This window comes from Abramis brama (assembly GCF_963993115.1).
Source record: "Abramis brama genome assembly, chromosome: 23".
Taxonomy (NCBI): domain Eukaryota; kingdom Metazoa; phylum Chordata; class Actinopteri; order Cypriniformes; family Leuciscidae; genus Abramis; species Abramis brama.
In genome coordinates this window covers 9,899,046-9,916,019 of record NC_139985.1, presented here as the reverse complement: position 1 = coordinate 9,916,019, position 16,974 = coordinate 9,899,046, and the positions used below count along the sequence as shown (strand labels likewise).

Below are 16,974 nucleotides of genomic sequence, written 5' to 3'. Positions count from 1 at the left end.
CAGGCCACCGTTCATCCGAGCATCAAACAGACATTTTCTGCATGAGATGGCTTCCTTCCTATCGGGAGTTCTTCTACTGAGGCCACCGCTCGGTCAAGCTCCAGATAAAACTACAATATCAAGCGTTGGCCCTCGTCAGGCCACCTTGATAGCCACCTTATACTAGAGCAGTAGTTCTTCTCTCAATTTTGAGAGTCATTTTGAGATTATAGCTCTGAACTTCAGACATATAATATTCGTGTGTGGCTTAGGCTTAGTATCAAGGATTTTTGGTGCTGGTCTGCTAAGCATTCTCGCCTCAAGCCTCTCAATATCTGAGTGTAGGTTTTTTCTTCTGAGCCCCTTGAATATAAGAATTCAAGTCATAAGGTCGAATGTCGTTGGCCACCTACTGAGGCCTCAATTCCCTTGGGTTTAGTAGAGAATATAAAATCTGTCTTGTAAAATTACAAGATAATAGGTACATGATACATCCTTCAGGGTCATGCCGATAGTGCTTCCCTTGATAGGGTCATTAATTAGAGTACTTTGCTACCCATAGCTCGTATGTTATCACCCTTCACCACCTAGGCTCAGGTAGAGACAGATTAGTGACTCACTCCCACTTGGGATGGTTGAGTATGCTCCCTTAGAGCCAAAGCACTGCCCGGGCTGACGCCCGTGACTTTCGAAGCTGTAGGCCTTTCCGTAGGCCTCCTCGATAATCTGGTAGCGTAAGATTGTACTCTCCTTGCTTTAAAGGATTGATAGCACTTCTGCTGTGTACACTGCCCGTTGGGAATGTTAAATAAGTATAACCAGGCACACAGATATGTCTGTGAGAGCACCTAGGCTTTTGATGGCTCTGCATACATCCGCACTATCAAGTATTTAGGCCTTAACAGGCCTCCTTGAAGGCCCTTGATTTTGTGAGAGACTCTGTTTAGGAAACAGACAGGTTGTTGGCAAGACTAGGTCGGTCAGTAAATTTGATGGTCAGCCTCCCTGGTGGCATGTAGGGTTGACTTTATGTTCCCCTCAGAAAGTGACTGGACGGGACTCCTTTTGGACCCCCTTTCCATATTCCCTTAAAGGAACACCTTCCATGGAAGCTGTTGGTTCCAAGCCTTTGAGCGGCCTTGGTAGGCCTTCCGTTGTTGGGAGGCCACTTTGAGGCTTATAACTTGGTCAGTGACCGCAGGGAATAATGTCACTGACAGCCTGTATGTGACCCGAAGGGGGAGTGTGTTCTTGGCATTTCAGGTTGAAACTGCCAGTTCTGACATTTTTGTCACAAGCCATAATTGGCATGCACTTCCCTCAGCATGGTGGGATTGTACTTCATTCCCCAATAGCGTCATCAACGCAGTGCGAGTTCCCTTTCGAAAGGGAATGTCTAGGTTACGACTGTAACCTCTGTTCCCTGAGAACAGGGAACGAGACACTTCATCGTTAGCCATGCCTTGGGGATGCCTGCTGAACAGTCCCTTCAGACGAAAGTGGATGACATGTTCTCTAGGCGCCCCTTTTATATTTCGCCGGTCAATTTCGATTGCCGTGATTGGATAGATTTTCAGACACCAGTTCAACATGGAGTGCATTCCCCAATAGCGTCATTGACGCAGTATCTCGTTACCTGTTCTCATGGAACAGAGGTTACAGCCATAACCTAGACGTTTTCACAGCTCTGAAAAGACAGCTATTATATTGCCCTGTTTCTGGGTTACAAAACACTTCTGGTCTATCTTTGTTTGCAAATCTTCTTTCAGCTCATGTTCCACATTCTGGATATCATAATTTTCTAAAAGTCTCATAAAAAAAAAAAAAAATCTCAGCCTCTCTTTTCGCTTCAGTCAAGCGATTCTTTAACAATCCCAACATCATCTGCATGTGCTTGGCGCCAGTCGACAAAGTCCTGCTGCTCAGCCCCTTTAAAACAAGCAGAAAACAGCTAGATTGACTGAAACCAAACTCATTTATATTGAATGAGGGCAGCGGGTGAGTTCTCAGCACAAGCGAATAAGCATTCCTTTCATGTACGCCTCCCCACCGTGGCTTTCTTTCCCCCTGCACCTCAGATAGCTCACTTAGGCTTGATGAGTAGAAACACAGGCAATTAATTGCAGTGTTCACCATCATGGCGATAGTGATGGCAACGATACAGTGGCTGTAAATAAAACCACTCTCCCATTTCTCCTCACAGATGTCTATAATTTTAACCTAATCTATTGGCAGTTTTTTTTGTTTTTATTGTTGTTGTTGTTAGTTTACTCCCCTACTTCCGGGGCTGCTTGACATGCACAGACTGTGATGATTGGATGAGAGGTTTGGCTCCGGCTTTGTACATTGGCATTGGTCTCACGTTCTACCCTGCAAGTGTCCTCTCTCTGGATGAGGTTTACTGCCCGGGTCTCTGAATCCCGGCCAGCATATTTCTCAATTCCTGTCTATCTTACCCTCTTAGCTCTCCACCTCTCCTTCCCTCTGCTTTTCCCTCTGTCTCTTATTTGCTCATTCTCTCCCCTCTGTTGCATACTTCCTCTTTGGATTGCTGAAATGCCGGCAATGTTGCACAATAGTCTGGCTCGCTCTGGCATGGGACTGAAACTCCAGCTCCTTCACAGTCTTTCTCAGTTTCACCCCCTCTGTATTCTCTCTCTCTCTCTCTCTCTCTCTCTCTCTCTCTCTCTCTCTCTCTCTCTCTCTCTCTCTCTCTCTCACTGTGCTCTAAAAATGTAGATGGATTGTTAATCAGAGAGTAATAAAAAGCCGATTAGCACTAAATCACACCGAGGCAAGGAGGGATTTGCCTAGCCAGGTCCTGCCACTCTGCAGTGTGTTTAAGTGTGTGTGTATGCTGAGAGGGACAGAGCGCTCGCTGCCAGGAATATAACATTCTGTAATTACAGAAATGTGCCATGAATTTCTCAGCTGAGGCCTGTTCTTATTGGCGTTGTGGGCGTATGATGTTAGAATATGTCCAAGGCTGAATTTATGGTGTTGGAATATTCACAATAGCTCATGATTTCATGAGTCATCAAACACAGAGGTCAGCTGAGGTGATCTCTTACTTGTATATTCACTCATAGGGCCTTGAACATCAGTTAAAAACAAAACAAAAACACAATTACATTAAATGTTGCCATTTATGCATGAAAGGATTTGTGAATGATTTACACATAACACAATTTTTCAAAAAATCCATTGTTTGTTGCTTGAATGAGATTCATTGTGAGTACACTCATAGTAGTGGTCAACCAATACATGCTTTTCAATGGCAGATGTCGATATATAAAGAGCCATGTGCATGGCAGCTGAAATTACATCTCTGAAAACTCTTTAAAAAAAAAACTGAATTATAATGCCACTCAGGGGCCTCTGCAAACTTTCAAAGGGTCAGCAAGATGGATGAACAAGCAAAGCAAAGCAAAGCAAAACAAAACAAAAAAAACAAATCAAAACATTAATTAAAATGCCACTCGGGGGGTCTCAAATGTACTCACTGACAAGACCGATGATAACCAAATGGCAAAATTTTAGCAAATTAATTGGCCTGACTGATACATTAATCTTTACTGTAGATTATACTAAATATATGTTTAAATAATAATAATAAAAAAAAAATAAAAAAAAAATGTGTAAAATACATAGTGATATACAAATCCCACAACAGAGTATCCTTACTTCAAGACTAAAAGAGAAATCACATGCCTCAAAGACACACAGCATATTTCATGTCTCTCTTTTAACACTGTTGTCACGTTTCAGTGAAGAGGCATGAAAAAAAAAAATTCTGATAGATGTGCATGATAATCAGGGGCTTTTATTGAAGAACGGGCTTCTCCTGAAGGGCCCCGGAGGGCCCGGTGGGCGTAAGTGCTTTTGTTTCGGAGTATAAAGTCAAAAGTTTTGCCAAGAGCATTTGGGTCTCATAGGAACAGGTGGAGAATTGAGGTGTCCATGATAATGAGAGAAGAGGGCCAGGTCAGAGTGCAAGGGGAAGGTCCTGTGAACCTGTTCGAGATTTGATTGGCAGCTCAAACTCACCATCTTAATAAATTGACAGCTTAGTGACAAGGAGAAGCTAGTGAAGAACAAGAAGAAAGACCTAACATTATGACTTATATTAAATATTAAAGAGAAACAGAATTAATTTTTCAAACACCTTCAACAACATATCATCATTAAGGGTGGTTGTGAGGATAACGTTAAGAAAAGACACAGAATTTCAATTTGGCCTGTAATAATTTGACACCATGTGTTGTGTTGAGTTTTCCAGGGAATTCAAACTGTCATGGAAAATGATTAGACATAAGCAGTTCAAAATGATGTTATTATTTTCCATTACTCTAAAATGTGTGCATACTTCTGAGCAGCATGCAGACAAGAATCACTGCTTTCTCAGTTTAATGTGAAAACAAGTCAACTTCTATGGCCCAGCTAGAGGCAGACATGTCTATCTCTCTGCTTTCATTTTCAGAAAGATCCTTGCTTGTGCCTTTATTTACAGGCGAAAGGGTGAGATCTGAATTAGAGTGGCAAGGCCTGCTGGTGTGGTGTTTTGCCACTCTGGAATGAAAATGAGAGATAATACCTGTGAAATATCCTGTTCGGGTGCTCTAGATCTCCCACTGAATGCTGTGTCAGAGGCTACAGGAAAAAGGATTTGAGAAGTGTGTATGCTTGTGTGTCATTGTGTGTGTCATTCAAGTGTCTGTGCTTCATAAAATTGTTGCCATCCATCCATCCATCCATCCATCCATCCATCCATCCATCCATCCATCCATCCATCACTCTGTCACACCGTATGGACTTTAAAACCTTATGAAAATAGTATTGTTTACTTTCAGTTACAGACAAGTATTGACAAATGTTACCCATCTATGCTTAATTTTTTTTTTAGCATTTCAGAGAATAAATCTTGACTTAAGTAGATTTTCTTTTTTTTACCGTAAAACAAAATACTGTTTAAGAAAAAGATTTTTGAAACAATGTGTGTGCATTTATACTTAGGCGACTGCACATGAAGCTTGATGGTCTCTGCAGTTGCCATCTTCCTTCCCGAGCATTATGTGAGACTGCGAGGTCAATACATGTGATCTCTACTGCTGTTTATAGTGTGACAGTCAATTTACTTCCTGCTGGGTAGGAGTGTTTGTTTCTGTGCGTGTGCACACAGCATACACTGTCCCACTTTCCAGGCAAAGCAAGGAGGCAGTGTAGCCTGTTACCTGAAAAACTCTGATGGAGTTATTACACACGTGCAGATACTGTATCTGCGCACAGATAAGTGCAGCTAGTCTTGCAGCAGACAAAACCTTCCTTTTTCTCCTCACCATCTAATAGTTTGTACCAGCTTTTGGTCTGACAAGAAACTTGTGTTTTGGTGAGGAGCAGAGTGGGTATGACAAAGTATTTCTGGGTCTTGCTCTTGCTTTTCTGCCTGAAGCTGAGCCTCAGGTATCAGGGGTGACTTGGGGAACACGTCTGTTCCTCAGCGGGCCTATGGAACACTAAAGCAGATGTTCAGAAAGGGGAGGCTAAAGATGACACTTTCTGAATGGGGAGCAGGGAAACTGCAACTGAGGGACCAAAGCTTGAAAAGCTTGGCTAGGGGCTCAGTGAGTGAAAATACCAGAACGTACTGGATAGTGAGGAAAAGTCTCTTAATCAGGTCAATGATACAGATTTACTTACAGAGTGTAACTTTTTTAGGCCTTTATGGGACCAGTTTATAGTACACAGGACACAGAACCACTAGATGGAGCGCAACAGAATTAAACAAAAGGTCATTAGCATATACAGTATTCTAATTAATACTCAACACACCTGAGATGGTAATCCCACTCACACATTTGTCCAATTGGTCTTTAAAATAAAAGGTGCACTGATCTGAGTGTCAAATGATGATATAATTTTAACATGACAAGATATCTTAAAAATGTAACACTTATGATGCAAGACACTGCAAATACTGTGAAATGCATTGACAAAGACGCTCTTCTGATGCACACATAAGAAAGTTCATAATTCAGAAGGAACAAGGAATTGCTCTTTATATAAATGTTGAAAACCAATAGGAAATAAACGAGAAGTCATATTGGCCACATTAGCACCAGAGTCCAATGCGCTATGGCTCAGAAAATATGCATCAATATTTTAAACAACGATTAATCTGTCACTGACAAAATTTGGCACCTCCAGTGATCAGATCACATAAATATTCTATGTTTTGAAAATCAATTAATGACTCTTACCGGACCGTCGATTGATACACCAGATCTTCCCGTCTGCGGTAATCCTCCATATGGGAGTAATTGGTATTGAACATAGCATCGTACGTAAAAATCTTCTGCTTAATAGTACCTCCGTCAGTAACCTGTAAAGAAATAAGAATAAAACATTAATAAAAAGATGTGTCTTATAATGAAGTGGATATTCCATAGACCCCAATACATAAATAATGAGATGAGACAAGAGCAAGTACAAGAGCTCGATGCCCACAGGCAAAGTTAGTTCTCACACTTTAAAACGATCCCAATGATCCATTTAGAGTTATTATTGGTATATTATTTAAGAGCTTGTGAAGAGATGAATTTAAATGAGCGCTCAGAAACCTGCCGAGCATGATGAACTCAGCGAGACACTTACATATATGGCATTAGGAATTAAGTGCACTATAAGAGAGCGATTTAATGATGACTGACGTTTTTGCTGCATTTTGTTGGTCTGCGGCACAGGAAAGGTAATGAAATGTGAAGAGATATTGCAGAGGTGAGGGATATTCGCAGCACCATTGGCTCATTTTGTGTCTTTTTCCCCTCCCTGACGTTCTTGGCAAATGATGGAGCGCTCCTCTTTTGGCGCTAATATCCACAGGGGAGAGAAAGTCGCTTAGCATTTGAATGACTGCGATTTCTCTTCAGAGCACAGAGAGAAGAAGGAGAAAGAGGGGTGACAGATTTTAATGGAAGTGTTAATGCCTGCTTTTGAAGCGGTGGAATTGTTGGCGGGACAGGTGTCTTTCTTTCGGCGAACACTTGAGATGCTATCTATGGCCTCTTAATCTGGTCCCCAGGCGCTGTAAATCAGGCCTAGGTGGATTTGCGATTGGTTTTCCTCAGTGTGGAGAACAACAGCGACACGGGGACAATGTTAAATTGGTTTGATTTGAACAAACAATTCACGCTGCCCTCACAAATGAGTGTAGGACAGCCACAATAACCTCTAGTCCTCTAGAGATTCACACTAAATGCCTGCAGCTACTACAACACACAATGATTCATAATTGCTTGAATTCTCTTTTAGAAAGGAATTATGGGCACAATGAATATAGGGGATAAACAATTCAAGCGTATAGGATAATGTTTACATAATGCATATCTAAAACTCACAATAACAGCAAAGCATTCCAGAGCAATTTTAACATGATTTGATTTAATACACCTGAAACAGTGTAAAATTGTGTGGGTTAAGTATATTTTCTAGCCCTTCCATCTCTTCCTCATAACGCAGATACAACGTGAATGTTGATACATGTTGATGTACCAGAAAATATTATTTGCTGCAATGTATTTTTTTTTTTTTTTTGAAAAAAAAAACACCAAAAAGAGATAAAAAATAGTCGTTAATTTACACACACTTTTTAAAAGTTTGTCCACATTTTATATATTCTTTTGGGAACAAATATGATGACTATGACGAAACAAACTGTACTAAACAAAAAACTGCTGTGAACTTAGCAACTAATGAATGGTGAATATATCTTTTCATAAACAAACACTTATTGCCAATCAAGAGTCTCAGAAACAGGTCAGCAAAGTGCTCATATTGTCAACCACTTGTGACACCATTTAAAACGCATCCAAGAAATGTTTCAGCATTGCACTCTGAGCACGAAGATCACACTGACCATCTTGCAAGCATCCGGCGATGCGGCTGCTACAGGGCCCGATACATTTTGCTACAGGTTCACAGGGAAGTGGTGACATTGAAAGGTCAGTCGCTAAAAGCAAACCTGTGTTTGATAGTTGTGTTTTCCCCTCAGGTTGATCCTGGTTGCTTTTGTAGTTGACTCCAATAATGCTTTCAAATTCCTTTAAAAGGTGAGATGCAAGAAGGTTTCTGTCTGACATGTCTTAGAAAACGTAAAGTGCTCCCGGTAGCTGAATACAGATTCCTTTGGTGGTTTCGGTTCTTGACTCAAATTGTTGCAGCATTGTTATGGACAGCTTGAGGTATTTCTTCAAGTGCAATCCAGCCACCATTCAAAAGATTTATGAAAAACTGAATTCTGACCTTTAATGTACAACCATAATGTGAAATCACCTGTATCTTGTTTCATAAATCACAGTGAACTGTATTAGAGAACCACAGAAGAAAGGAGAATGAGAAGATATGAGGACTCTTTTTTTTTTTTTTTTTTTTTACTGAAACTGCTTTTTACTCCTAATGGAGAATGGAGCAAAAATCTATAATTGTGGAAACACAATGTGAAGGGTTTGCTCTGTTTACATGCATTATGAAATGAGAGGGTGCTTGTGTTTATTCAAGCACATATGAAAATATTCGATAAGCAGCGAGCGCATGCTAAAAACGCAGAGTACATGATTAGTGGGAGAAGCAGAGTAAAGGTTCTGACATTCTCTCCGATAAATACAAACGCGAAATGGGCCTTTCGAAAAAATAGACACTGTCACCCACTTTGTCATCATGACGAGAAGAGGACAGTAATGAGAACATCAAGCGCATAGTGGGAAACACAAGGTGCCACTGTACAATGGAATTTAATAAAAGGAAAAAATGAAGTGAACAAATTAATGAGTATGATGGGAATTCTCTTCTCATACAGATGTTTGATAGAACATCCCATAACCATTTCAGATCATGGTTTCATGTGGTCTTTCTCTGTTCACTCAATACTTCATAATATATTTTAAATGTTATTATGCATAGCACTGTAAATACATACAATTATCCAAAATTATATATACAAAAACACAAGGCACATGCATTTTTACTTCTTGCGTACTCAATCTATGGCAAATGTTTGTGAAGGAAGACAAGCATGTGAAGTTTATCTAGTTTCAAACTGAAGCGAAACACTGTCTGAAGGTTTCCTGAAGAACTGAAAAGCTCTTAAACCTATTGTTGCGCCGGCGCCAATAAAGTAATGCAGATAGCAGATTTGAACAAAATAATCAAGTGCAAATACAAAAATAAGATGAGTAAAGAAAACGGGGTTCTTAATAATCATCCTTTATTAAATATATGAACGCACCCCGTTAATAGGTTAATGTCACGTTTCCCATTCCATGACTACTAAAATAATAGCAATTTACTCTCTGTAAAATGGCGTAATCCGCAGGGTGATGGACATCACACTCATAGAGAATAATGTGTTCGAATTTTAAAGACTTGGCGCTGCGCTTCTTGTCCGGTGTGCGACCCCCTTTAAGGTGCTGTTTTCTTTGAAGCCGAAAACAAAAAAATTCAAAATACATTTTCCTAATACATATAGTGTATGCATTTTGTATATATTGTCATTTATTCTTGTAGGCCATTTATTTAAAATGCACTATTGAAGAAGGCCATGCATATCGCTGTGGTGATGAAGGAAATGAGACATTCAGCTGGCATGGCACACACATGTGGGCCTATAATGATTTTACCTCCTAATCAAAATGGACCTGAACTCCCATTTGTCCGCCCTGTTGTCTTGACGACTACCTCTGCTATGAGAATATGGAAAGAGACAGGAAACCAGATAAATGTGCTTTTATTAAGGAAAAAGGCCACATGGGGGAAACACACATCCAGCTCAGGGTAGTTTATTGAATCTGTTCCACATATTACCGCCAAGACACTGGAGTACAACAGAGTCTACCATCTGGAGAGGAGGAAGAGGATCTGGGTGGGCGAGAACCATCTCCTCCTCCTAAGTCTGTCTATGTACCCACAACAAACCTTGCTGCCCGTAACAGTAGGATACCGTACCTTGTAACAGTGGTGTAAAGTTGTCACGGAGTCACCAGTAACACCTGCCACACCATCAGAGTCCAATCACCCGACTCCGCCCATCCGCTCGTTATCACCAGATTACTGAAGTCACCACACCTGCACCCGCTCATCACCACCACTTCATAAGCCCACACTTCCCTTCACTCTCTGTCTGGTCTCGTCAGAGAAACACCGACTCTACTCTCTGTACTATACTTTGACTCGTCTGAATACCTGAATGTTTGATCATCCTGCTTATACCTACCACCATCGGTCATCCGTGTCCGGTCAGTTCCTCCTGTGTCCACCCTTCGTCTGTACAGCAAGTATCCTCAAGTCTTCCTCGTTACATCCCACTCAGTTCAACTATTCCTCTGCAAGCTTGTGTGATACCATCTCCTGTCTCCATAATTCTAATAAACATCTACTTACCTGCATTCCCTGTTGTCTCTCTCTTCTGTCCGTGACAACAGTGATGTTCTGAAATGAGGAGGCAAAGTCCTCACTGAGTATTGTTGTTTATTATTATTATTATTATTATTATTATTATTATTATTATTATTATTTTAAAAAACAATGTAAATTCATGTTCCAATACCACTTAAATTTGACATACATTACTTACTGTAAAAAAATAAAATTATTTGATTTTGCATTTTGACATTAACAGTATAATTAATGTTACATTTATTTAAAAAAAAAAGTCTTTCTCATCAAGGTAGTGCCTTTTACCATTTACTCCAAATTAATAACTAGAACACCACAGTAACAAATTTTAGATCTATATTTTATTTGAGTAACACTTTAGTTTAGGGTCTAATTCTTACTATTAACTATTTGCTTATTAGCATATATATTAGCATATGTTTATTAGTACATATTAATGCCTTATTCTGCAATACCTAAACTTAATAACTAAATAACTATTAAAGCAGTAATTAGAAGTTTATTTAGGCAAAAGTCTTAGTTAATAGCTAGTGAGAATTGGACCCTAAACTAAAGTGTGACCTTTATTTGTGAACTTATGTCCAGCTGTTCTTTTTAACAGTGAACTTATTTTTGAATCATCAGTCATCAAAACTTGGTAAACACTGCATTGATAGTCACAGACAGAAATTACCTTTAATTTCACAAAGCTGAATGCTCACTAAAAACCTTAAATGATTGTGCTTTCAAGTCATTTCAGGTTTGATTTTGATGTGACAATGCAGTGATATCTAAGTGAGTTAGTTGATATCTAAGTGGGTGAGTATTTCTCTTCCCATTGACACCATTATTTGTTTATTCTGACTCATTCATGGACATGGAACTATAAAAAAGATCAGAAAAAAAGATCAGACTGAATTTATATATACAAACATGCAATATAAACATGCTATTTATTTCTATGTACATATACTCTATACTACCATTCAAACGTTTGGAGTCTGTACGATTTTTTTAAAAATGTTTTTTAATGTTTTTTTTTTTTTTTTTTTTTTAAAGTATTTTATAAATCTTTTTTAAATATTGGAATTTATTCACTCTGATTATAGTATCATAGTTTTAAATAATAGTTTTATTTATTTGTTTGTTTGTTTGAGTTCAGTCTGATCTTTTTGTCTGATCTATATAGTTTTGTGCGCATTCCATGTCCACAAATGAGTCAGAATAAACAAATAATGGTGTCAATGGGAAGACAAATTACAAATAAGTAACAACTCACCCACTTAGATATCAACTAACTATATATATATTATTGTGTTACAGTATATTATTTTTTGGCGTAATTCCTATGTATTCCTATGTCTGCACTAAGTCTGTATTTTCCTCACTTTTTACGTTCCAACCAGCCTCAGATATCAGAAATCTACTCAAATTCATTATATGACAAGCATGCCTGAGCTTTAATCAGTCAAATTTGATCAGTGGCACATTATAGAGGAGTGCATCCAAGCAGGCAAACAGGATCAAGAGGGGTTGGAGAGGGGTGCAATCTACAAGTGTATGAGCGAGTAAGGTGGAGGATCCCTACAGAGTGTAAACAATGCACGCCGTCTGCTGCGGTTCCACATGGAGGCCCTGGCCTTCTCCCTACCTTCACTCAGCTCACTTCAGCAGAGTGGCACCCCATCCCTCGGGCCTAACTGAGCTGTGGTTATTTATAGAGCACTCCTGAATCACTTCCTGCAGCCTGAGGATACACACAGGCACACACACACACTCTCACATAGATTGTGATTCAATGGCTTAATCCGATCATGACCTTAGATCACTGTAACAGTCATGCTGAAAATGAGGCTTCAAGTAGAAGCAGCCCTTGTCAACATACTGTATGGACACCAATTAACTTAATGTTTAGTTGAACAGAGACAAAAAGATCAGACTGAACTCAAACAAACAAACAAATAAAACTATTATTTAAAACTATGATGATATAATCAGAGTGAATAAATTCCAATATTTAAAAAGCATTAAAGACATCAAAAATATAAAAAATCCTACAAACCCCAAACTTTTGAACGGTAGTGTACAGTATATGTACATATAAATAAATTCCATGTTTTTTTTTCTTCTTTTTCTTCACTTTTTGGCATTTCAGGAGACACCCACGGCTGTCATCCTTTCAGATATGTGGTCAAAAACTCTCCAACTTCGTTATTTTTCTTCTATTCCCTCCTCCGCCCATCACTTAACAGGAGTTTTGTCTCGCTCTACGACCACCCCATTCTAAGTCATTATTTCATAACCTGAGAAATGTTGACAGGCCTCATATTAGCGATTTGACAGCAAAATAACAACCCGCAAAGCACATACTTATGTCATACGTATGTCAATGGTGTGACAGACAACTATTTATCGGCTCATACAGCAGCACATATCAATAAACTTGCTCTCACCTTGTGTCTTCTGAAGATTTAAGGTATAGTCACTCTGGATATACAATGTGGATGTCACTCTCTTGAAAATGCATGAGGCGTATTCAGCACTCTAAACAAATATAGCCATATGGGGTGCACAGTCCCTGTAGTAATATTTACAGCCACACTCCTGTGTCTTCCTTTGTATGTTCTCAAATATTGCGCGACCAGCTCAATCTAGTTCTGTGTGCAAAGTATACAAACCCGGCAAAATATGGTGTCTCACCCTGGGTAAGAAAGCTTTTGTAAACAACTTTTATTTGCCATCGACTGCTTTAATCTAGTGAATGGTGACCAGACTACATAGAAACAGGCGTTGTGTAAACTGAAGGAGCATTTTAGCCCAACGTGTAGAACATGGCCCTAACACCATCAATGTCATGTGTGTGATTCCCAGGGAACATACAGTATACTGAAAAAATAAATATTAAAAAAGGGATAAGAAGAAAAAGAAAAAGCTTTTTTTGTGGGGTCAGTAAATTTACAAAATCAGTACTTTTGTATATACACTCACCAAGGATGCATTAAATTAATCCAATATGACAGTAAACACATTTACTATTCTACTGAATTTTTATTCATCATAGAATCCAGATTTTTTTTTTTTTTCATGGTTTACACAAAAATATTCACCAGCACAACTGTTTACAGCATTGATAATAATAATAAATGTTTCTTGAGCACCAAATCAGCATATTAGAATGATTTCTGAAGGATCATGTGACACTGGAGACTGGAATAATGGCTGCTGAAAATTCAGCTTTGCCATCACAGGAATAAAATATATTTGAACTATATTTTTATAACTATTTATTTTTATCAAATAAATGCAGACTTAAGTTAAATAAGAGACTTAAAAAAAAAAGAAAGAAAAAAAAAAAAGGTACTGGTATACTGTACTACGTATTGCTGACAGTGAGCAAGGAGTTAATTTATTTATTAATTGCAGTAAATTAACATGTAAAATCACTCTTATGTAAATGTACATCTACAGAGACTGACTCATTAAAGCGTGATGTTTTACCAAAGTCCCATTGTTAAACTTTGCAGACTGGAAGACGGTGGAACTCGGATTTAATAAGATTTATTGCAGTTCTTAGTATGAGCTGACGTGTTGATGAAATTCTAACAAAAAAGACGTGATCGGCGCATTGTACTGATCTGAGTGTTAGAGAACAGCTCATCTGCATGGCAATTGGTTTAATATTGTGCTCCCACAATGGGAACAATGGGCGCTCTGAAAGGAACACGAAACAGGACCACTGTACCACTGGAAGTGTGGCCGTTTCCTCAACACCAGGGGCTCTTCATTCTAAACAACACAAAAAATCTAATTCAAAGCTGCGCTGTAATAACTGTAACTAAATCACAGCCTCCAGTGTTTCTCCAGTAGCTCCCTATGATATTTCCGCTATGTCTCCACAGGACGCAGCTGTGAGCTTAAACTGCTCTACCTGCTCACCTGGGAACCCATGGTGAGCCGAGGTCCCCGCTGTGCCGAGTACAGTGAGAGGTGTGCTGAATGAATTTCACACTGCACGTCAGATGTCTCCTCCCTCCCGGCTATGACAATGAAAGGGATCTGCCTCTCTGCAGGGCTTTCGCAGATGCCATGGGACGGGTTATCCAGTTAAACAGACACACAACCATCCAACCTCATGCGGCTGATAGGTGCCATTACATAAATCACTTTCTTCAAGGTGCAGCGCTGTCATGTGCATGTCTTGCATAATAATATTTGTGACAGGCTCTGTTTATTTTGTGTCACTACAGTAATGAGGCACATAAGCAGTCAAAAGTACACATTTCATATATGTATATGTATATCTATTCAGGGCGCCCACCCTGTTAACACTTGCCAAAAAGGTCTCTGGATAGCTTGATATCTGCCTGAAAAGGTAAAACCCAAAACCGTAATGAGGAAGTGATGTGTATGTACGAAAAAAAAAAAAAAAAAAAAAAAAAAAACAAGATGGCCATTGGGGTGATATATATTCCTCTGCCCCGATGTGAGTGTCACATGCTCTAGGCATGCTGTCACTCATTTCCATTCCAAGACCACAAGGGAGGACAGAGCAGTGATTGGATAAGGCATTCTCTGGCAGATTGCTCTGGGATTAAAACTCATGCTGCCAGACATGTTCCAGCTCCAGTTGAACCCAAATCAGGGCAGAGGAGAACATCTGAACGGCTCTGGATTCACAACGTCAAGTCAAAGGCCAGATAGTGGTCCCAAAAAGTATTTGGACGCCTAAGCCACACTTAAAAATTTATGAATGTCAATGTATTAAATATCAACCCAAGTAACAATTATTTGAAAGAAAGACAGCTTACAGCCACTTGAAATGACTTTGGGACCAGCTGGTGAAAAGTAATGGCAAAAATGTGTCAAGCGAGTTTATTCGCAATGTTTTAGAGATGCGACTTGCTGTGATATTGTGTGTATATGAAATTAATTAATGAATTTTATATTTATATATATATATATATATATATATATATATATATATATATATATGGCAGTGACATAGACACAGTTATTTCTAGTTGCTACAACACAAAACTGCTTTAGATAAAGCAATGGTGTGAGGCTTCTTGTCTTCTAAAAATCAGAAAAATAAACAGGAAGGGTGAATTTAATAGGGAAAACATCCATGATGCTTATAATGCTGGGGATTTGCTGTCTGGGGCATACATTAACCTACTGCTTAAGGACAATAAATACCAAGGGGAGGACTAGGAGAGGTTGTCTTGCTCTGCCAGAAAGACATTACACATGAGGTCCAATTTCCCACAAAACAAAGGAGGCAGGAAGCATTCCCTGGCCCCATGTTAACAGTAATTGGGGACTTCCTTACAGAGACTTTCACTCATTTCCTGTCAACTGAAGTGCCATAGGGCTTGACAACACTAGAACACCTCTAGGAAAACTCAACTATACACACCAAACAACAAACCTACTCATCCATTTCCCCACCCATATCCACTAAAACATGTTATGTAAGTTTTAGTCAATGAAGAGACAATAACACATGTTATGTAAAGCCTCACTCGGCAGTAGAAAGCAGTTCTTTAACTGAAGGACAATGTGACAATGGGATACAAAAAGAGGACACAAAGACCTCTGGGAGAGTTCACCCTTAATCATGTGGGCCAGAGAGAGATAAGCATAGGTTATTTGAGTACATGTAATCTAGATTTCCAGAAATTAAATTCATATTTGAGTGTACTGTACTATGCATACTTTGCACCAAGGTAGGAACTAATGGATTGGAAATAAGGGATTTCCTACCATGATATTATTTTACAATAAGCTAGTAATCTTCATAAAAAATAAAATAAAAACACACACACACACACACACACACACACACACACACACACACACACAAACCACAGCATCAAGACAATAATTTTAAAGTTGATCTGTCATTTGAATATTTCATTTTATCCATCTACAGATGCGAACAGGCAGGGGTGGGTGCGAGTGCCGGCAGACAGATGGTCCAGAAGACATTATGGGCCACAGCAGATCCTGTGTGTCTGTATATGTTCAGAGCGTTCCAGAAGAGACTGTCTCTTTGCACTACACCTGCCCCTTTAGACAGAGACTCTCACCATCTGGATCTGGTGGTGGCATTGCTAAATAAGGAGAGACTGTGTGAATTATGCAAAGCTAGCGCAAGTACGATAATATTAACTTTAAAATTGTCAGTCTCAGCTGCAAGTGAAAATACTGCACTTATTTTAGCAATGATAGTGCTAAATAGTATTAGATATACTGTATATAATATAGAAACTGAAATATTTGTGATTATAGAAATGATGTTTACATTATTTTTGTTTACTGTTTACAAATACATTATTTGCTATATATCATGACATCAAAACTGACAGTCTTTACATGTTCCTGGTCTTACTGTAAACAATTTATGCATGTTAATCCAAAGAAAAAGACAATTTGGGTAAACGTACACTATTGTTCAAAGGTTTGGCAACAATGGCATTAAATTGATCAAAAGTGACATTCATAATGTAATTTCTATAAACCCTAACACTCAAAAAATATAATTGGTTTGAGTAGAGAAAACTTAAA

The 16,974-nt window shown here is 38.9% G+C and overlaps 1 protein-coding gene across 2 annotated transcripts in view; it reads right to left on the bottom strand.

Moving 5' to 3' along the window:
* The window catches only part of igsf21a (immunoglobin superfamily, member 21a), a 224,195-nt gene that overhangs the window by 72,894 nt on the left and 134,327 nt on the right, over positions 1-16,974 (bottom strand). For both annotated transcript variants that reach the window (XM_084100556.1, XM_084100557.1), the window contains exon 3: positions 6,237-6,358. In XM_084100556.1, coding sequence (XP_083956682.1) covers positions 6,237-6,358 — 122 coding nt within the window. The remainder of the gene's footprint in view (positions 1-6,236; positions 6,359-16,974) is intronic.